The sequence below is a fragment of the Apteryx rowi genome, unplaced genomic scaffold (assembly GCF_003343035.1).
Source record: "Apteryx rowi isolate R43461 unplaced genomic scaffold, aptRow1 scaffold_31, whole genome shotgun sequence".
Taxonomy (NCBI): Eukaryota; Metazoa; Chordata; class Aves; order Apterygiformes; family Apterygidae; genus Apteryx; species Apteryx rowi.
In genome coordinates this window covers 2,142,918-2,158,421 of record NW_020449530.1, presented here as the reverse complement: position 1 = coordinate 2,158,421, position 15,504 = coordinate 2,142,918, and the positions used below count along the sequence as shown (strand labels likewise).

The 15,504-nt window shown below is 40.0% G+C and overlaps 1 protein-coding gene across 1 annotated transcript in view; it reads left to right on the top strand.

Moving 5' to 3' along the window:
• Positions 1-15,504, top strand: part of CACNA1C (calcium voltage-gated channel subunit alpha1 C) — a 492,904-nt gene that overhangs the window by 314,925 nt on the left and 162,475 nt on the right. The window contains 2 exon segments of the mRNA XM_026070402.1: positions 2,935-3,096; positions 5,572-5,768. Coding sequence (XP_025926187.1) covers positions 2,935-3,096; positions 5,572-5,768 — 359 coding nt within the window.

Genomic DNA, 15,504 nt, shown 5'->3' with positions numbered 1-15,504 from the left:
AGGCCTGGTTCCTCATTCCATTCCCTGCAACAGCTATTCATGTTGCAAGTGGCTGCTTGAACTGAAAAAAATAAGGTAACTTACTGGCAGCAACTATACTGGAGCAATAAGCTTGACAACAATACCAGGAGCATGGTGATGTGCATATATCCCTTGCCCCTCTGGAAGCAGCATTCAGTACATCTTCTGAGAGAGCATTTCTAAAGTAGCTGCATAGTTAGTGGTTTTAAACTTTCAGAAAATCTCTGAATAATTTAATGGTAATGTATATACTACTTGCTAATTAGCAGAATCATCTGGATTTGAAAACAGACTGCCCTAATAGGGTACTGCAGAGCACACACATCAATTCATGATAACATTATTCAATAGCTCTTCTCTTCAAAGTTGGTTTATTATCCTCAAGAAGCTTTTCTCTAATTAACCTAGCTGAAGCACCTGTAAATCTCCTGATGGTGCGTATTCCCCTTGGCTGTCTAAACACCTTGCTCTCTCATGTTTATGGTGCAAGCCTTTGATTTTACAAGCACTGCTTTGTTAACACAAGCAGCATTGGCTTGTGCTCATATTATCTTCTCTGGACATACGCACTACGCTACAGCACTTTAATGCTGTGGTTGACAATGAACCCAATTTTAAAATGAGAGAGCTTTTTGTTCATCATCCTTGCATCTGTCCTCAATACCCTCTCAAGATCCGTGGGTAAATCCTATGATGAAAGTTAAATCAATTAATAATGATAATGAAGGGTAGATAATGCCAGACCTGGTCTTAGAACTCTTGACCTTGTAATCTTGGCTATATTTAGGATTAATGAGGCTCCTAAAATCACTAAAAATGGAGGCCTTTTTTTGCTCCTGTGTAGATTTATTTGCAGCTACAAATATTTTAATCTACAAAGTTTTGGTTTCTTCAGATTCATTGACATCTGTACTCTTAACTTTCTTTTAATGGTTTTCATTGTTTTGGAAAAGGCGTGACATTGTTTTCATTTTCTGGTGAACCTCACATTCTCTTCTGCTGTAAAGTAGTGGATTGATGTTGATGTGGAATGCTATTCACTTTCTATATATATTTATAATTAGTAGACATTAAGGTGAGCAGTTAGGAAGAATGGGGAAAAAAGTTGGCTGCCCCATGTGATCACAGCAATAGTTTCTTCCCCAGTGAGGTTATCTATCCAAAGTAAGTACCTAGCGTAACTGAGCTAAAAGAGCATCCCACCCTGATATAGGATAATTTTTGATCCTGTCAGTATTGTACTTCATTTAAGGAACTCTTCTTGAAAGCCAGAATATTACATGCTGAATATCTCCCTCTTTGGATGGTAGTATGGGACATTAACAGATAGCTGAACCGACTGCAGACACCTGAAAAAAACCCTCTGACTAAAGGGATGCTAGTAGTCAGCTTGGGATTACTAGCAGACAGGGAATGATCTTGTTGACCTGACAGCTAATGCCACCTTTGATTGTTTCTACTGCATGCCATCATGGCTGGTGAGCAAATGCAAAGTCTCAGCCATAGCTGTCAATTGACAAGTGGATTGCCTACAAGTGAAAGTGTTTGTCAAGAAATGTGTCACTTTTATTCGACAGTATTTAAATTTATAAAAAAGGGGGGGGAAGGTAAAAAAAATGAAAATCTGAGATCTCAGATGATAGATTTTAAAAGTTAATCGTTATTGCAAACTCTCTTGGCAGAGGTATAACAGACACTTACAACTCATGATTCACATTTTTCAAAAATCGTAGCTAATGTCAACTTCTCTGAGGAGATGACAGCAAGAGACATTAATGGCTTCTGGCTCTCAGTCATTGCAAAATCGTGAGCTTGTAATTGTTTTGATCTGGCTATTCGTAGACTWTAGAGTCCTAGAGGTCTCTCAATACGTCCAATATTAACAACATGACAATGACAGCACTTGCCATCACTGTTACCAGCAATAATAACTTTAAGACCTTCGTAAATGCAAGGCTTATGAAGCTGGCTTTGTTTTCTGATTTTACAAGTGAGGAGAAGGAGACACAGAGAGGCCCATGAATCTGCAGCTTGTGTCAGCTGCATCTGAGGGCGCAGCTGCTCATCACCTTGGCAAGCCAGGCTACAAGTCACTCTGCCAGTGCCATTCTGGAAATGTGTGGCTGGCTCAGGAATAGGAATTATACCAGTCTCATGCCTTAACAACTGTGTAGTAACATTTTGTTCGTACCCCTTCCTGGGGACTTGGACAAGCTCTGTTACAGAGTCATCCCTAAATCTTGGTGCAAAACCAACACTGCTGGTTCTAACTCTCCCTCTACTCAGACTAAAGTAAGATGAGGTGGATCCAAAGTTCAGGGAGATCCCAAGAGGGCCAGGAGCTCTCAGTCAGGAGGAGCTTGGTGGTCCTTCTCCTTGAGACTGGTCTGATGTCTGGAAGGACTCAAAATCCGAGCAAGGACACGGCTTCAGTTTGCCATCCCTCCCCACACTCTGTGGTGCAGCTCCATGGCACCCCAGCATTTGTCCTCTTACATGTCTCACTGTTCTTCTTGTCCTGATTCAGTTCTGGTTGTTCTTTGTTTTTTCCATGCTTTGGCTCCGCTGAATACTATCTGGGGAACACCTTAGGTCTGGTTTTCAAGAACAGGCAAAATAGCTAATGTATTCCCTCCCCAGAGTGGTGGCATTTCAGTGACAGGTAAGGTAATACCTGTTTTATTTTAGCCTGTGATTCAGGCTACAGTGTTAAATTGTGAAACACTGGGAATCTTCTGGAGGGAAGGTCCTCTGTAAATTAAAGTCTTTACATCATCGAGATAATGAGTTCTGGTGGTGGTGGGGAAATGAGTTAGAAATGACATATTATTGTGCAATTTATAATCTCCCATTGGTGCTTTCTCTATGTTTTGTTCCCTCACTGATAAGTKCTTCCTTCTGTTCTCTCTGTAGGTCTCCAGGTGGTTTTAAATTCAATTATCAAGGCCATGGTCCCCTTGTTGCATATTGCCCTGCTGGTGCTGTTTGTCATAATTATCTATGCCATCATTGGACTGGAGTTATTCATGGGGAAGATGCATAAGACCTGCTACCATGTACAAGGGGGACTAATAGGTAAGGGGCATGCTTTATGATATGGAGCCCACTTCCTTGGTTTTCTGTCTTTTATGTAAAGATTTTTGCCAGTGCAAAGTGAGTATCAGGTGTTCCTGTTCTGCAGGGGAGTTCTTACATAGCCATATAACAGTCTGAGTGCTAGTGCAAACAACAACACCTAGTATGAAGCAACCATGTGTTAGGATCCCAAAGTGCTGGGAGCAGAAATAATTTGGTGCTGCTGATCTACCTTTTGCATTGAAACAAAAACTGCAGGATGAATGGAAACATCCCTTTGCACTTTTATTATAAAGGCCAGTTCCTTCATTGATCTCTTTTCCTGGTTAAATATTTGGTTTGCTGTCTTTAATGTCATTTCTTCTCCCTGATTTCATCCCTCTCAGTGAAATGAAAACCATTTGAATGGGGTTCCACGCTATGGGCACGTGAGCCAAGAAATAGAAGACACTGAGGCAATATGCAAAAGCTCTGTTTGTTGGAGAGATCATGGTCACTTAGTCATGCCAGGGTGTGGATAGCAATGCACTGCAGAAGCAACAGCAGACACAGGAGATGCTCTGCTCAAACCAGACAAAGAGAAATGAAAGCCACCTGAGGCTAGATTTTAGAAAAGTGACCAAGCAGCAAGTTCGTAGGTGCCTTCTGACCAAGTGCATAGGTGAAAAGGAAAGATGGTAATAAACAAAGATTTTCCRAGGGAGGCCTTTCCCTTATAATGGAGCATTTGTGCTAGCTCTGGAAATGGGTGGCCTTTTTCCCTACTGTGTATGTGTTTGAGGATTCACAAGAGTGGTAGTTCCTCTCTTCTGCCCTGTGGATGTGAATCAGCTTTGATGTAGAGAGACTGCCTCTAACAGCAAGAGTTTAGCTTTCTGTTCTTAGGCGCTTCAGTTGCTGGCCTGTCAAGGCTACAAGCAAAACTGTCAATTTTTGCTGAACACAGCTGTAGACTTTTTGTGGTCCTTTAGCACTAAAAGCCAAGCTGAGTTTTTTAATGAATCTCCCAGAGGCTCAAGCAACATTAAAGTAGTGATGATTTCCCCGCTAGCAGACTAAGCTGGAAATGAGCTGGCATTGTGGAAATTAACAACTCTAATATTTTATTATTAGTCCAATTCCCAAACACATCTTCATTTTAAACCTGTATGAGGGTAAAGGAGCATCTAATTGAGGGCCAGTACCCTTTTTTGTTTTCTTAATCACAGGCTGTGACTGTGGTTAGAAGTGCAGCTAATAAGAAAGCAAGGGTATGTTCATGGGAAGAATTACACCAAATCCATCAGGAAAGAACTTTCAAATTAGTCTCTTCAGTTGTATTTTTGCTCACCCATCTTATTGYCTGCTCTTTATCATTTGATTTACCCAACTTGAGCAGCGGTATGCTGCTGTGGGTGCCAATGACTAGGACCCAGTTCTGCTCATAACCAAGAAAATACCATTCAGGAGGAAGTTGTTTCAGAAGTTCTTTACTTTCTACTGTTATAATGTTGGCAAATTTCTTTTTCCGGAAATGGTGCTAGAGCCATAATGACTTGTGAGTTGCTTTTACATCTTCCAAGTGTATATATCTTCTTCTATACTGTTTTTATTACGCAATTATTACACAATTCCTACACATTACAGCATCTAATTCTAATATTGCTATTTCTGGCATGCCTTGGTGTAAATGTGATCAGAATACATGCATCTGTTATAAATGTATCACTAGGCTTGTATTAAAAAAGCTCCTATTGCGGGATGTTTTGTGCTTATAAAAACGCTTTATGTAGCATTTTTCACATGCCAAAGCATTTAGGCAGGCTTGCTGTATGGGTTCACAGATCTTTGGAAACACATCTACAGAGTAAAGGATGGATAATCAAGCATTAAAGTCTTACAGAACTTCTGAGTGCCACATGGGTACTGATAAAATGCCACACAGCTTCTAACCTCCAAAAGAGCAGAGCTCCAAAGGCTCTCTGCTGTAATTTAGCAGTGGCCCAGCATCATATCATCCTATCTCCAGAGCACTGAAGCCCATCTACTGCAGGGGCTCAGCCTCCTACAACAGCAGTACCTACAATGCTGCAGTTACCTTCTATGATTAACCCAGTCTGTCAGGTGACTGCAGTATGAAAATACTGGTTATAAATGTGCAGTCTAAGGAAACACGATAAATTTGACCTAATGTTCCCTCTAATGTTGAAGGGCAGTTTTGTTCCTGTTAGAAGGATATGCATTAAAAACTGTACATTTCAGTTTTGATTGTAAAGTTTGGCAGCTTGGCCATTTTTTTACAAAAAGAAATTGAAGCAAAACAAAACATCCCTCTGCCAATTAAAATTAATACAGTTTCTTGGGTGTCTTGAGAAAAATCTGTCAAATTCACTGCAAAATGCATTTGTCAAAAACAAATATCCTTCATGTGTTCATCAGTGTGTCGAATAGCAATTAAATCTCTTCATCTCCTTTTTCCCCCACCTCTCATTTAAGATACACCTGCAGAAGATGATCCCTCTCCTTGTGCTCCCCAGTCTGCACATGGGCGGCAGTGTCAGAACGGCACCGAGTGCAAAGCAGGCTGGGAGGGACCTAAGCACGGCATTACGAACTTTGACAATTTTGCTTTTGCCATGCTGACGGTGTTTCAGTGCATCACCATGGAGGGCTGGACAGATGTACTGTACTGGGTACGTATCCGAAAATGCTAAGTTGAAATGCCTGCTCGTGTGCTCCAGCAACATTGAGACTTTGGTGCTTTAGTTCGATCTTTGTTTTTCTTGGTCGTTCCACATAGTCAAGGCATGGTTGTTAGCATGGAGCTTTAATTAACTCAGTATTAGTGGGTGATACAGGAGATTTTATCTGGCATAGTTAAATCAAATGTAAATGTTGACTTACCATCAATATTAAAATATTGAAAGATTGCACATGGCTTATTGGTTTGAAGATTTGCAATGTACCTTTGTTGACCAGAATGTCATGTAAAGACCCTCTTTGAAGGGGTTAACTATCTCATACATCTCCGGATTACTAATGTAAAAGTATTTGTAAAACAGATAATCGGGTGCTTTACCTGTGGCATTAAGGTTACAAAGGCATTACACTGATCTACTCATGGGTTTTTAAGAAAGGCCTCACAAACACCTCTTCACGCCAGCACTGCTCCTCGTTCTGAATTTTACCCTAATACTAATTCTTGCCCCCTTCCTAACTCTGATACTGATCTAGATCATGATTTAAAATGTTAGTCCAAATGTGACATTATCTTTACTCTAAATGCAGAATTTTAAATGGAATGAACTCGTCTTTTACCCTAATTCTGGAAGTTTCAATATCTTTAGTTTCTATACTGTAATTCCTACTGTGCTAGGAAATTCAGTGACAATACAATTATATTAAAAGAGTTAAAATCGGATTTAGTCTTGAACTGTAAATCAGACAAAACATTTTCTGGATTTAGCTGTTGCCATCAATTTTTGCAGCACTATCTTATGGTCCAGGAATTTAATTCAAACACAGCTCTGTCCTGTCTGTACAGGGCTAACCCAGACTATGACTACATTTGAAGATTGGCATGTTATGACACCTGGTTTTCCAAGGTGGTAGGAAGTCCAGTGTAAATAGGACTTGTGCTACAATACATGATGGAATTTAACTCATGRCAACCTAAAGCACGCAAAAGGATAGTCTGGACTGAAGCAGGCTTGCTCTGTTAATCAGCATCAGCTTCTCTCTTAAACACAAGCCTGAAACTGCATTCTGCCCACCAGTGGGTTAGAGTGTACAAGATTTTCCTTTGAAGATTTAGCTTATCTGCATTAGATACTCTATGTGGAACAGCTAACAGTTGTCTTTTTATCCTCTTACATTTAGATTAAAACCGTGACTCTAGCTTTCTTCTAACACCTGAGATAAAGGGCAGAGATCATAACACGAGGAGAATCTGAGTCCCAGAACACAAAAGTTGGCTTTACTTGAAATGAGGGTGTAAATTAATAAAATAGTGAAGAAGAGCAGAAGTTGGAAAAGGAACTGGGCAAAACTGCTCAACCGTTCAACTATGGCTATATATAATATAACTTTTTATCATGTTTACCTCACATTCCTCCAGTCTCTTAGTGCCATCTCTCTTTGTGTGATTGAGAGGACTTATGGGTAGTTCAGGGCAAATAGAGAATAAACGATATCAGGAATAAACATGAAGACACCTGTTGCACTGTATACCATTTTTTCATTTAAAACCTTATCTGCAAGTTCTCAGAATTTTCTCCGAAGGCACTTTTTACAAAAGACCCAATGAATCCTCATACTTCTGGGTTCATGCATCACTTGCATGACTGGATGTGAATCGTTCAGAACTCAGGTATCAGTTGTCTAATAACAGGAGCCAAAAGGCATATATTCACTGCTAAATGATTTTCTACCATGACTGCTGCAGATGGTCTCATTTTTTTATGGCATCCCTACAGCAGCCTGAACTTTAGCGGTTGGCTTTTGTTTGATATTTGGCCAGCTTTTTCACTAATTTCCTGAGCTGTTTTTTTTTCTTTCTTTCTTTCTTTAAAGACAGTATGGTGAGCAGAGACCTGAAATTAATACAGATTGATGGTCATTATTTTCAGGGACATTTTAGTTTTGTGGCTTTACTAGAAGTCTTGCTTCTTGAAACAAAAGTAATATTTGTTATCATCAGTTCCCAGTTATTCCTAGATGAAACTATAAAAGCTAGAGTTAGCAGTGCAGATACAGTTTCAATAATGGAGGAGGCAGAAACTTAGTTTATAAAGAAAAAACACACCATCTATGTTTAAAGGCCATGAAATACAAAGTTTGACTCATATTGTAAACACCTGAACTCCTGATATGATAGGCACACAGGATTAAGCTATCCTAAACAATCCTAAGAGTGCAATTGTCTCCATGGGACTTTTTGCCTCTTTGTGTTATATTGGCAAAGTGGCTAGAAGTCAGCACTGATCAATGTTTGCCATACAGTAGGTATCTGAGATGCTATGGGTATTTCCTTCTGCAAAGAAGTCTGTGGTACTTTTAGGGGAAATGTTGACTGGGCAGTTAACTACAGTGCACACCTACGAGAAGCATTATGTCTATAATACTGATATATAGAAACCATCTCTAAACACTCATACTGGAATTTCATCCATAGGTGTTTCAAACTATATCTGTTGTGGTTTATACAGTAAGTTTTATAGTCCATGCAAAGGGCATTCTAGATTAAGTTGGCCAGATCCAAGAGGAAGAGTACTTCTAAACAGTAAAGAATTGATAAAGATGCAACATTTCAACTGCCAAGAGTGAGGGAAGAATTTTAGTAAGTGGAGTAGGGTGTAAATAAGTTTTTAAAACATGTGTGTGAGCCACTGTTTCTTTAGTGAAGCCTGAGTCATATATAACTCTTTCTGTTCCCTGACATTTGCCTTTTTCAGCCAAAGAGTGGACTGGTAGTAGACAACTCATTGTGGGTTGTAGCTCCACAAGAGAGCAGAGAAAGAGGAAGCTAGTCTCTTCTTATGTAGATAGCCAGTTTGAAAGATCTCCTGCATCCACAGTGAGGGCATGCAAATTAAAATTTGCTCTATTAGTAAATATATCTTCACAGTTAAATTACAAATTCAGACTTAAAGATCCCCTCTCTCCAACTTTATCCTCAGATTGAGAGTTGGTGTTCCATTTTAATCCGAAAGGGAAGTACAGACCAAAGAAAGGTATAAGAAAGAGTTGTCTGCAAATCAGACAGTTTTGTGGCTGAAAATTTTAGGTCATGATTTTCCAAAATAATTCCTTACACTTAACGATGTAAGCTAATGGGTTAATTATTAAAAGTGCTGAGCATTCAAAGTTCCAAGCAGGTTCTTAGCTCATCTGAAGATCAGAGTAGATACCAAGGTTTGAATCTGGTACTGCTGAGGTCAATGGCAAAATGCCTATTATTGTCAAAATGTCAGGATTTCACCTTCTACCTTGTAAAATCTTACTCATACTGTCTGGGTGTACCACATGCAGTCATGTGCACCACACAAGGACTTACAAATGCCTATTCAGGGCCTTGGTGTTTGTTGTGATAACCTTCAAAGGACCTACCTGTGGATATAAGGAGCTTTCTTTGCTCTCTCCTTAAATCTGAAAATAAGAGCCTGGCCTAAAACTTAGCAGAACATCAGATAAGGCTCTGGGCTGAATTACTTGGCTTGAAATGTTTAGCCAGTGGAGCAATTCCCTTGGTTTGAACTTTTTCATAAGTGCTTTTCAATTATGCCTTCCTATTTCTTAAAAAAATAGCTTCTGAGAGGTACCTAGATCTCTGAATTTCTCTCAGTGGGAATGGAGGGAGCTTAGCACATGTCAGTATGATGCCCTAAAAAATAAACAAGAAATTTCATAAAACCTGTCTATCTTTTGCCGCACTTTGCAAGGTCAAACCTGCATGTTCATAAGTTAGAAGGCTATATGACCTTCCAAAAGGTCCTAATCCTGGACTTCTAATCCACTTAAATAGCTTTTCAGATTTTACCTTCAGGTTCCTGCTTGCTCCTTCATGCTTCCCATCATACCTCCTTCAGCTTTTCACCTCTTAAGTGAAGTTTGTCTCCTCTATCATCAAGTGTTATTTCGCAGCCTGTGATCCACATGCTCACAAAAAGATAACCAGGGACAGGAAAGCAGTAAACTTTTATTCTCTAGAAGGACTTGATATCGAGAAGATCAATACACTTCCCAGGCTCCTCCCTCACTCAACAGATAAGATTTGTGAATAGATTAGCTTCTTTTGAAACATGAAAGAAAAATGCTGGGAAAAACAGTTTGACACTGCTATAGTGGCAAATAAGATAATTACTTGCAATGAGCCAAATTTCATATGCAAAATAACTACGTTGGACAGGATGAAAATCAGTGCAGAACAACCTTGTTGACTCTTTGCTGAAGGAGTGATCTTTGCTGAAGGGAGCGTTAAGTGTTTATAGGAGCRCATCTCCTAAACTGCCTCAGTCTTAAAAGGTTTACTTTGTCCGACTAAAACTGCCAGGTGGCTTTGTCTCAAATGCAGGCAGATCATAGAATCATTGGAGTTGACAGGCACCTCTACCGATCATAATATTTCATGTGCGTTGTAGCAAGATTGAGCCTATTATTCTCAAGCCTCTTCTTAATGCGTGAGGGACTAGCATTAGCAGCTTGTTCCCTTGTGCAGACACCTATGCCCATTTCTGGAGACCCCTCAGTCTTGGGAACTTTCAGCAGAAGATGCAGACAAATGTTACAAATTGAGTCATTTTGCATTTTGTAATCAATCTCTATTGCACTCCATTATTTCTTATTGTCTTTTTGACTAATGAGGCAAATTAATCCCTGTGCAGTTTGTAACATCCTGTTTAAGTATTTGTAGGCATTTAGTGTCTCCCTTTAATCTTTTTCTAATCTGAGCAGATCCATTTCTTTTAACCTTCCCTAATGGGGCTTCTTTTTAATTATTTTTATCAGTTTGTTGCTGTCCTTTAGGGGAAGTTTCACTTCTGAGTTAAATACAATCTGGACAGTGCCCTGTCTCTAGAATGGGCTTTCATCTTCGTGTGAATTCTGCTCTCTACAGCTGAAGCCCTGTGACACTGCATACAAAACTGCCCACTGCAGCCTCTGTCCTAAGGGCCTAGTTTCTTCACCCTCCTGCATCTAAGAGATCATATAAATAAATGCAGACAGAGCAGGGAGCAAGTGAAAAATGCAATCAGATGTTGCATTGGAGTATTTATGCTGCTGAGTAACAGAGAACCTGGCCCTGGGATGCTCTGCATAACAGCTAGGTCATTGCAGCTTGAATTATAGGATCAAGTAATTCTACTTGATCTACTTGATGATTATTAATAATGAGCAGCCTTAAGCCTGCCATAGTTATAGGAGTATTGGCTTTGTCCCATGTCATTTGGACAATGCTTCAGCATACTTGGTTGAGTATCTCAAAATAACAAGGTAATGCGGTGTTTCTGGGGACAGTTTACCTCAAGGCTCTAACTGTAGACTAAAGAGTGTGTTATTATTACAGATGGACTAAAGCCAGCTCTGGATCAGATCCAGGGCATTAACCTGTCTCTGGAAGAGATGCCTGACCTGGCACACAATAGGCTGATTTCCTCAAATTTAACTGAACAATGCTTGGTAGGCTTGCCCAGCCTCTAGGAGAGAAAACATTTTAGTAATATAAGACAGTGCGCTAGAGCCACAACCAAGACAATGTAATGAGGTTGAATCAGTGGAACCATTCAGAAGCAGTACATCCCCAAAGACAGCATACTAGATGCAGTGGGTTAGACAGGATGACCTGAAAGATTTCTTCCAATCTCCGAGTCTGTGAAATCATACTTCCAATATTCACTAACTGAACTTGAAACTGGAGCTCACAGTCAGCCTTACAGTTCCCATCATGAAATCAAACTGGGGAACAAACAGGAAAACAGATATAATTTACTTTGCTAACAGCCTTGACATATCTTGTGAGCTTTTCTCATCCCTCCACAGCCTGTTGCAGCCAATGAGGAAGATGTTATGAGGAATACAGTGATATTGCCACAAAGTAAAGATGTTAAACGCAGAGCTGCAACCCCCAGTTTTCGCCAGCTGTGTTTTTCTTTCTAACCCTTTATTCTTGCAGCACTTGGGCTTGAATTAGTAAGGCTTTCCACACAAGAGAATTATCTAAGAATATATCTGTCTACGTGTTTCCATGGTGTTTATTCCTCCCTGGCCCCCCCCAAAAATGCTGAGCTTTTATTGTCGTGGGGCTGAGGTTTTTTTAATCATCTTTTTGGCAGAGTTTGGCATGGATGTGAAAAAATAACAAAGAATAAGCACACAAGTATGAGCAGCCCATCTCTGTGATTGCAGAGGTTATATGATCTCCATCTGCTGTAGAAGTGGTGGGTAAGGGGAGAGGGCCCACAGTTCAGAGCACTGAAGTGCTGCAGCATTATTGCATTGGAAAAGCAGTGGCCACACTTAATTTGCATAAATGCTGACCTGAATCTGATTTTTTCCATGAACAACTGCACATGGAACTGTTGCAGTTGCSTATACGGCTGCCTTAAAAGCGAGTAACAGCAATGACTTGCTGTTTGCCAGCTGCCACAAAAAAACTGCTGCTGAACATTTGTGGCTTTTGATGCAAAATGAGCACATATTGTGTGACATGAAGGCTTCATGAGCCCTTCGGGCCTCAACTTTGGGCCTCTCAGCCCTCCTCCTCTATATGAAAAGAAGCTCTCCATTAAAAATGAGCTCCTTCATGGGATGTTTATGGGGTGGTGTTAGTGGAGACCCTCTGCCCAGTGCTCCTGCTTGRGAAGGACCTCTTTAATAGCTCTGTCTTTCTGTTGCCCTTTCTCTGTTCTTYCTTCTTTTGTTCTTCCTTAGGCTCTTTCCTAATTGCTGCTGTCTAATCACCACAGAGACCTTTCTTGTCTTTAATCTTTTATCCCCGAGCTCTAAAATTAAGAGCTGAGCTACTGGGACACTTTTAAGTGACTTAGGATTTGAGTGCCTCTGTTTGTGGGTTCATTTCTCTGGCCATTTCTCAATACTTTGCTCGTATTTTTCAATGATCACTGGTGATCGTTGCCTTCTGAAACAATCGTATTTGGAGTTTTTAAGTTGGGATCCAGATCTACTAGTCAGATACACAAATAATGGACTTTGGCTCATGATCTAGTCCCTGGGAAAGAAAAAGACTGAGGAATATGTACAAGGTCAGAACAGAAGTGATAGCTCTAGAACTGACTATTTATAAGCCTCATATTTGAGTTTAATTTTGTTTCAGTGTCACATTTTCAAGACACAGGACCATATAGCTCATTCCTCATCAATCTTACTGTGAGTAGTAAATGTTCCCTGCCTGCACAGAGAGTTGGTCCACTGAGATTGGATTCTGCATTTCTTCATTGGTTTCAGTGGGATTTCTATCTGAGCAGGACTTGCAGGTCCTCTCATGGTTGGTCATACCTTCGTAAGCTTATAGTTTAGCTGCTCCCATGGTCTCCTCTAGAAGTGTTTTCTTCTCTCTTAGGCTTCTAACTCCAGTCCTCTGAACTGCACACAAATCAGAGGCCTAAAAATGACTGTGGGCACATTTTCCTAAATATACAAAGTGACCAGAAGTAGCAAATGAAGGATTCAGGACTCAGTCAGAGGTATAGTTGCCACAGAACAGCCAGACTGTGGTTGTTTAAAGCATATTTACAAGAAATCAGTTCTGGATATAATGCTGATGTTGCATGCTTGCTATTGCTGATAACACAAGAAAAAAAAGGATCAGCCTTGTATGCTGATATGCAGTTGCACTGCATTCAGGTGCTTTGATAGTAGTTTCTTCAGTGAACCTCTAGTGTTTGTACAGTATCTGTGAGTGGGTAGTGTGCCTATCAGATGAAGGTTTATTTTCTGTGCTATGAGGTCTAAATATCATGCATTTTATTGGTGAGTTTTGGGTGTGATTTCACAACTGAAAGCTGGATTCATCATCTAAAATGTAGAATGGATTTCTGGGAATATCATAGATTGGGGAACTGTCTACAAAGGAAACTGGGATATACAGATCATGTGCAAAATAAAAGAATTGACAGTCATGCCTCCACTTAGGAAAGAAGGTAGTGATTATCTACAGCTTACAGTACTGTTTCCATTCTCTTTATTTTTAAGGATTTAATTGACTATGTAAATCAATGAACAGTATGTACTTTTGTATTCCTGTGCATGCAGCAATCAGTGCTGTTCTGATGTACTCATGGTAGAATTTGCTATCAGTCTGCACTGAGAAAAATAGAAGTAGTTATAAAACAGCAATACAGTAAAACAGGCAGAAAATCCTTCCTAGATAGTCAGCCGTGCAAATGTAAATACAAAATAAACAGAGACAGGAAGGAAAAGACCAGTATTCTAAGATGAGATGAAATCTTTACATTTGGAAACCCACCATCCTAGGGGATACTTTCATGCTTGAAATCAGCTCTTTATTCTTTTGGAGTGAATTGCCAAAGCTTTTAAAAGATGAAAAGGTTTTTAAATAACTAAGCAGCAGTAAAAGATGTAAGTGCTGCAGTAGCTATAATGAAAGAACTATCAGCCCTGTAGCTAAATAGCCTTTGGGCTTTTGAATAACTTTTTCAAAGATCAACCTTGCCTTTTAAAGGGGAAATAGATATATATACACACACTTACATAGGAACAAGGCAACTAACATAAAGCTCTGTGACTTTTGCCTCTGGAGGCCTGAATTCAAATCCTGTTTAAGTCACACAAGTCCAAATAATTTTTGGAGGTCACTATAGGGCATTTATGAAACTTGTAAATTCACCCCAGCAAGCTAGCCCCCTTGCATAATTGGCTGCGTGAGAGAATGTAGAGTGTTAATGGGTGCTGTTATCTGTATAGGGACCTGGCTGTGCAGACAGTTCAAGAGCATAAATCTCCTCTAAGTAGATCTACTGTGCAGGAACCAAAAATAGTAGTGCAGTAATAAGGCAAAGATAATGTCACTACTGATGTTAGCTTTTGAGAAGGGAAGAAGTAGGGAAAGGTCTGTCAGCCAACTGTATCAACAAGCAGAATGACCAAGGACAGAGGCTTGGTATACTAGACTCCAGGCCTTATGTTTATAGAAAGTCCTGGAGACCTTCTGCTCAGTCTCAGCCTTGCATCTTTAGGAGTTTTCCCTGGGTCAGTGTACTGCCTTTTCTTCCCCAGCTAGTCTCTATGTCACAGTCAGCCCCAATGAAGAAATAGGGTGACCAAAGCCATCATTAAAAAAAAATCTTTTGAGGGAATAGTTTAGGGGGAATTATTTGTATCCTCAATATGCAACAGTTCCAGAACTCTCCAGAATATGAGTCACTTGGCAATAAATGAATATCAAGATTTCACTTTTGTTTAACACAAGCAAAAAAAAAAAGTTAAATCCAAAATGCATCCATGCAAATATATGGTTGATGTATTCCTACATAGAGGGATTTTTTGCATTTGTAAATTGGAAGTTTGCCTAGGTGTTTTTGAAAGTTGGGTACCAAAGAATTATTTTTAAGCTGCTATCACTGCTATAACATGCTATATTTTGTATTTTTTACATTGTACAGTACTGTAAATTAAGCAAGAATCTTCCCGGGGCAGATGGAACCTATGAATGTGGAACATAAGAATAGGGGACCTGATGTCCCTTTCCATCCTGCTGGGACACAGGTTCTCTGGTGCAGATGGAGCATATTCTCTGAATCCCAGACATGACAGCGGCAGAAATGCTGGGCTCTACTGCATCTTTTGGCTTTAGGCTGCCTCATCCACAGGGCACTGGACTGCTTCCACAGGGCTACAACAGTTTTGAGTCAGAAGAGGAAAATACTCTGAAATCAGAGGGTCATTTCATTC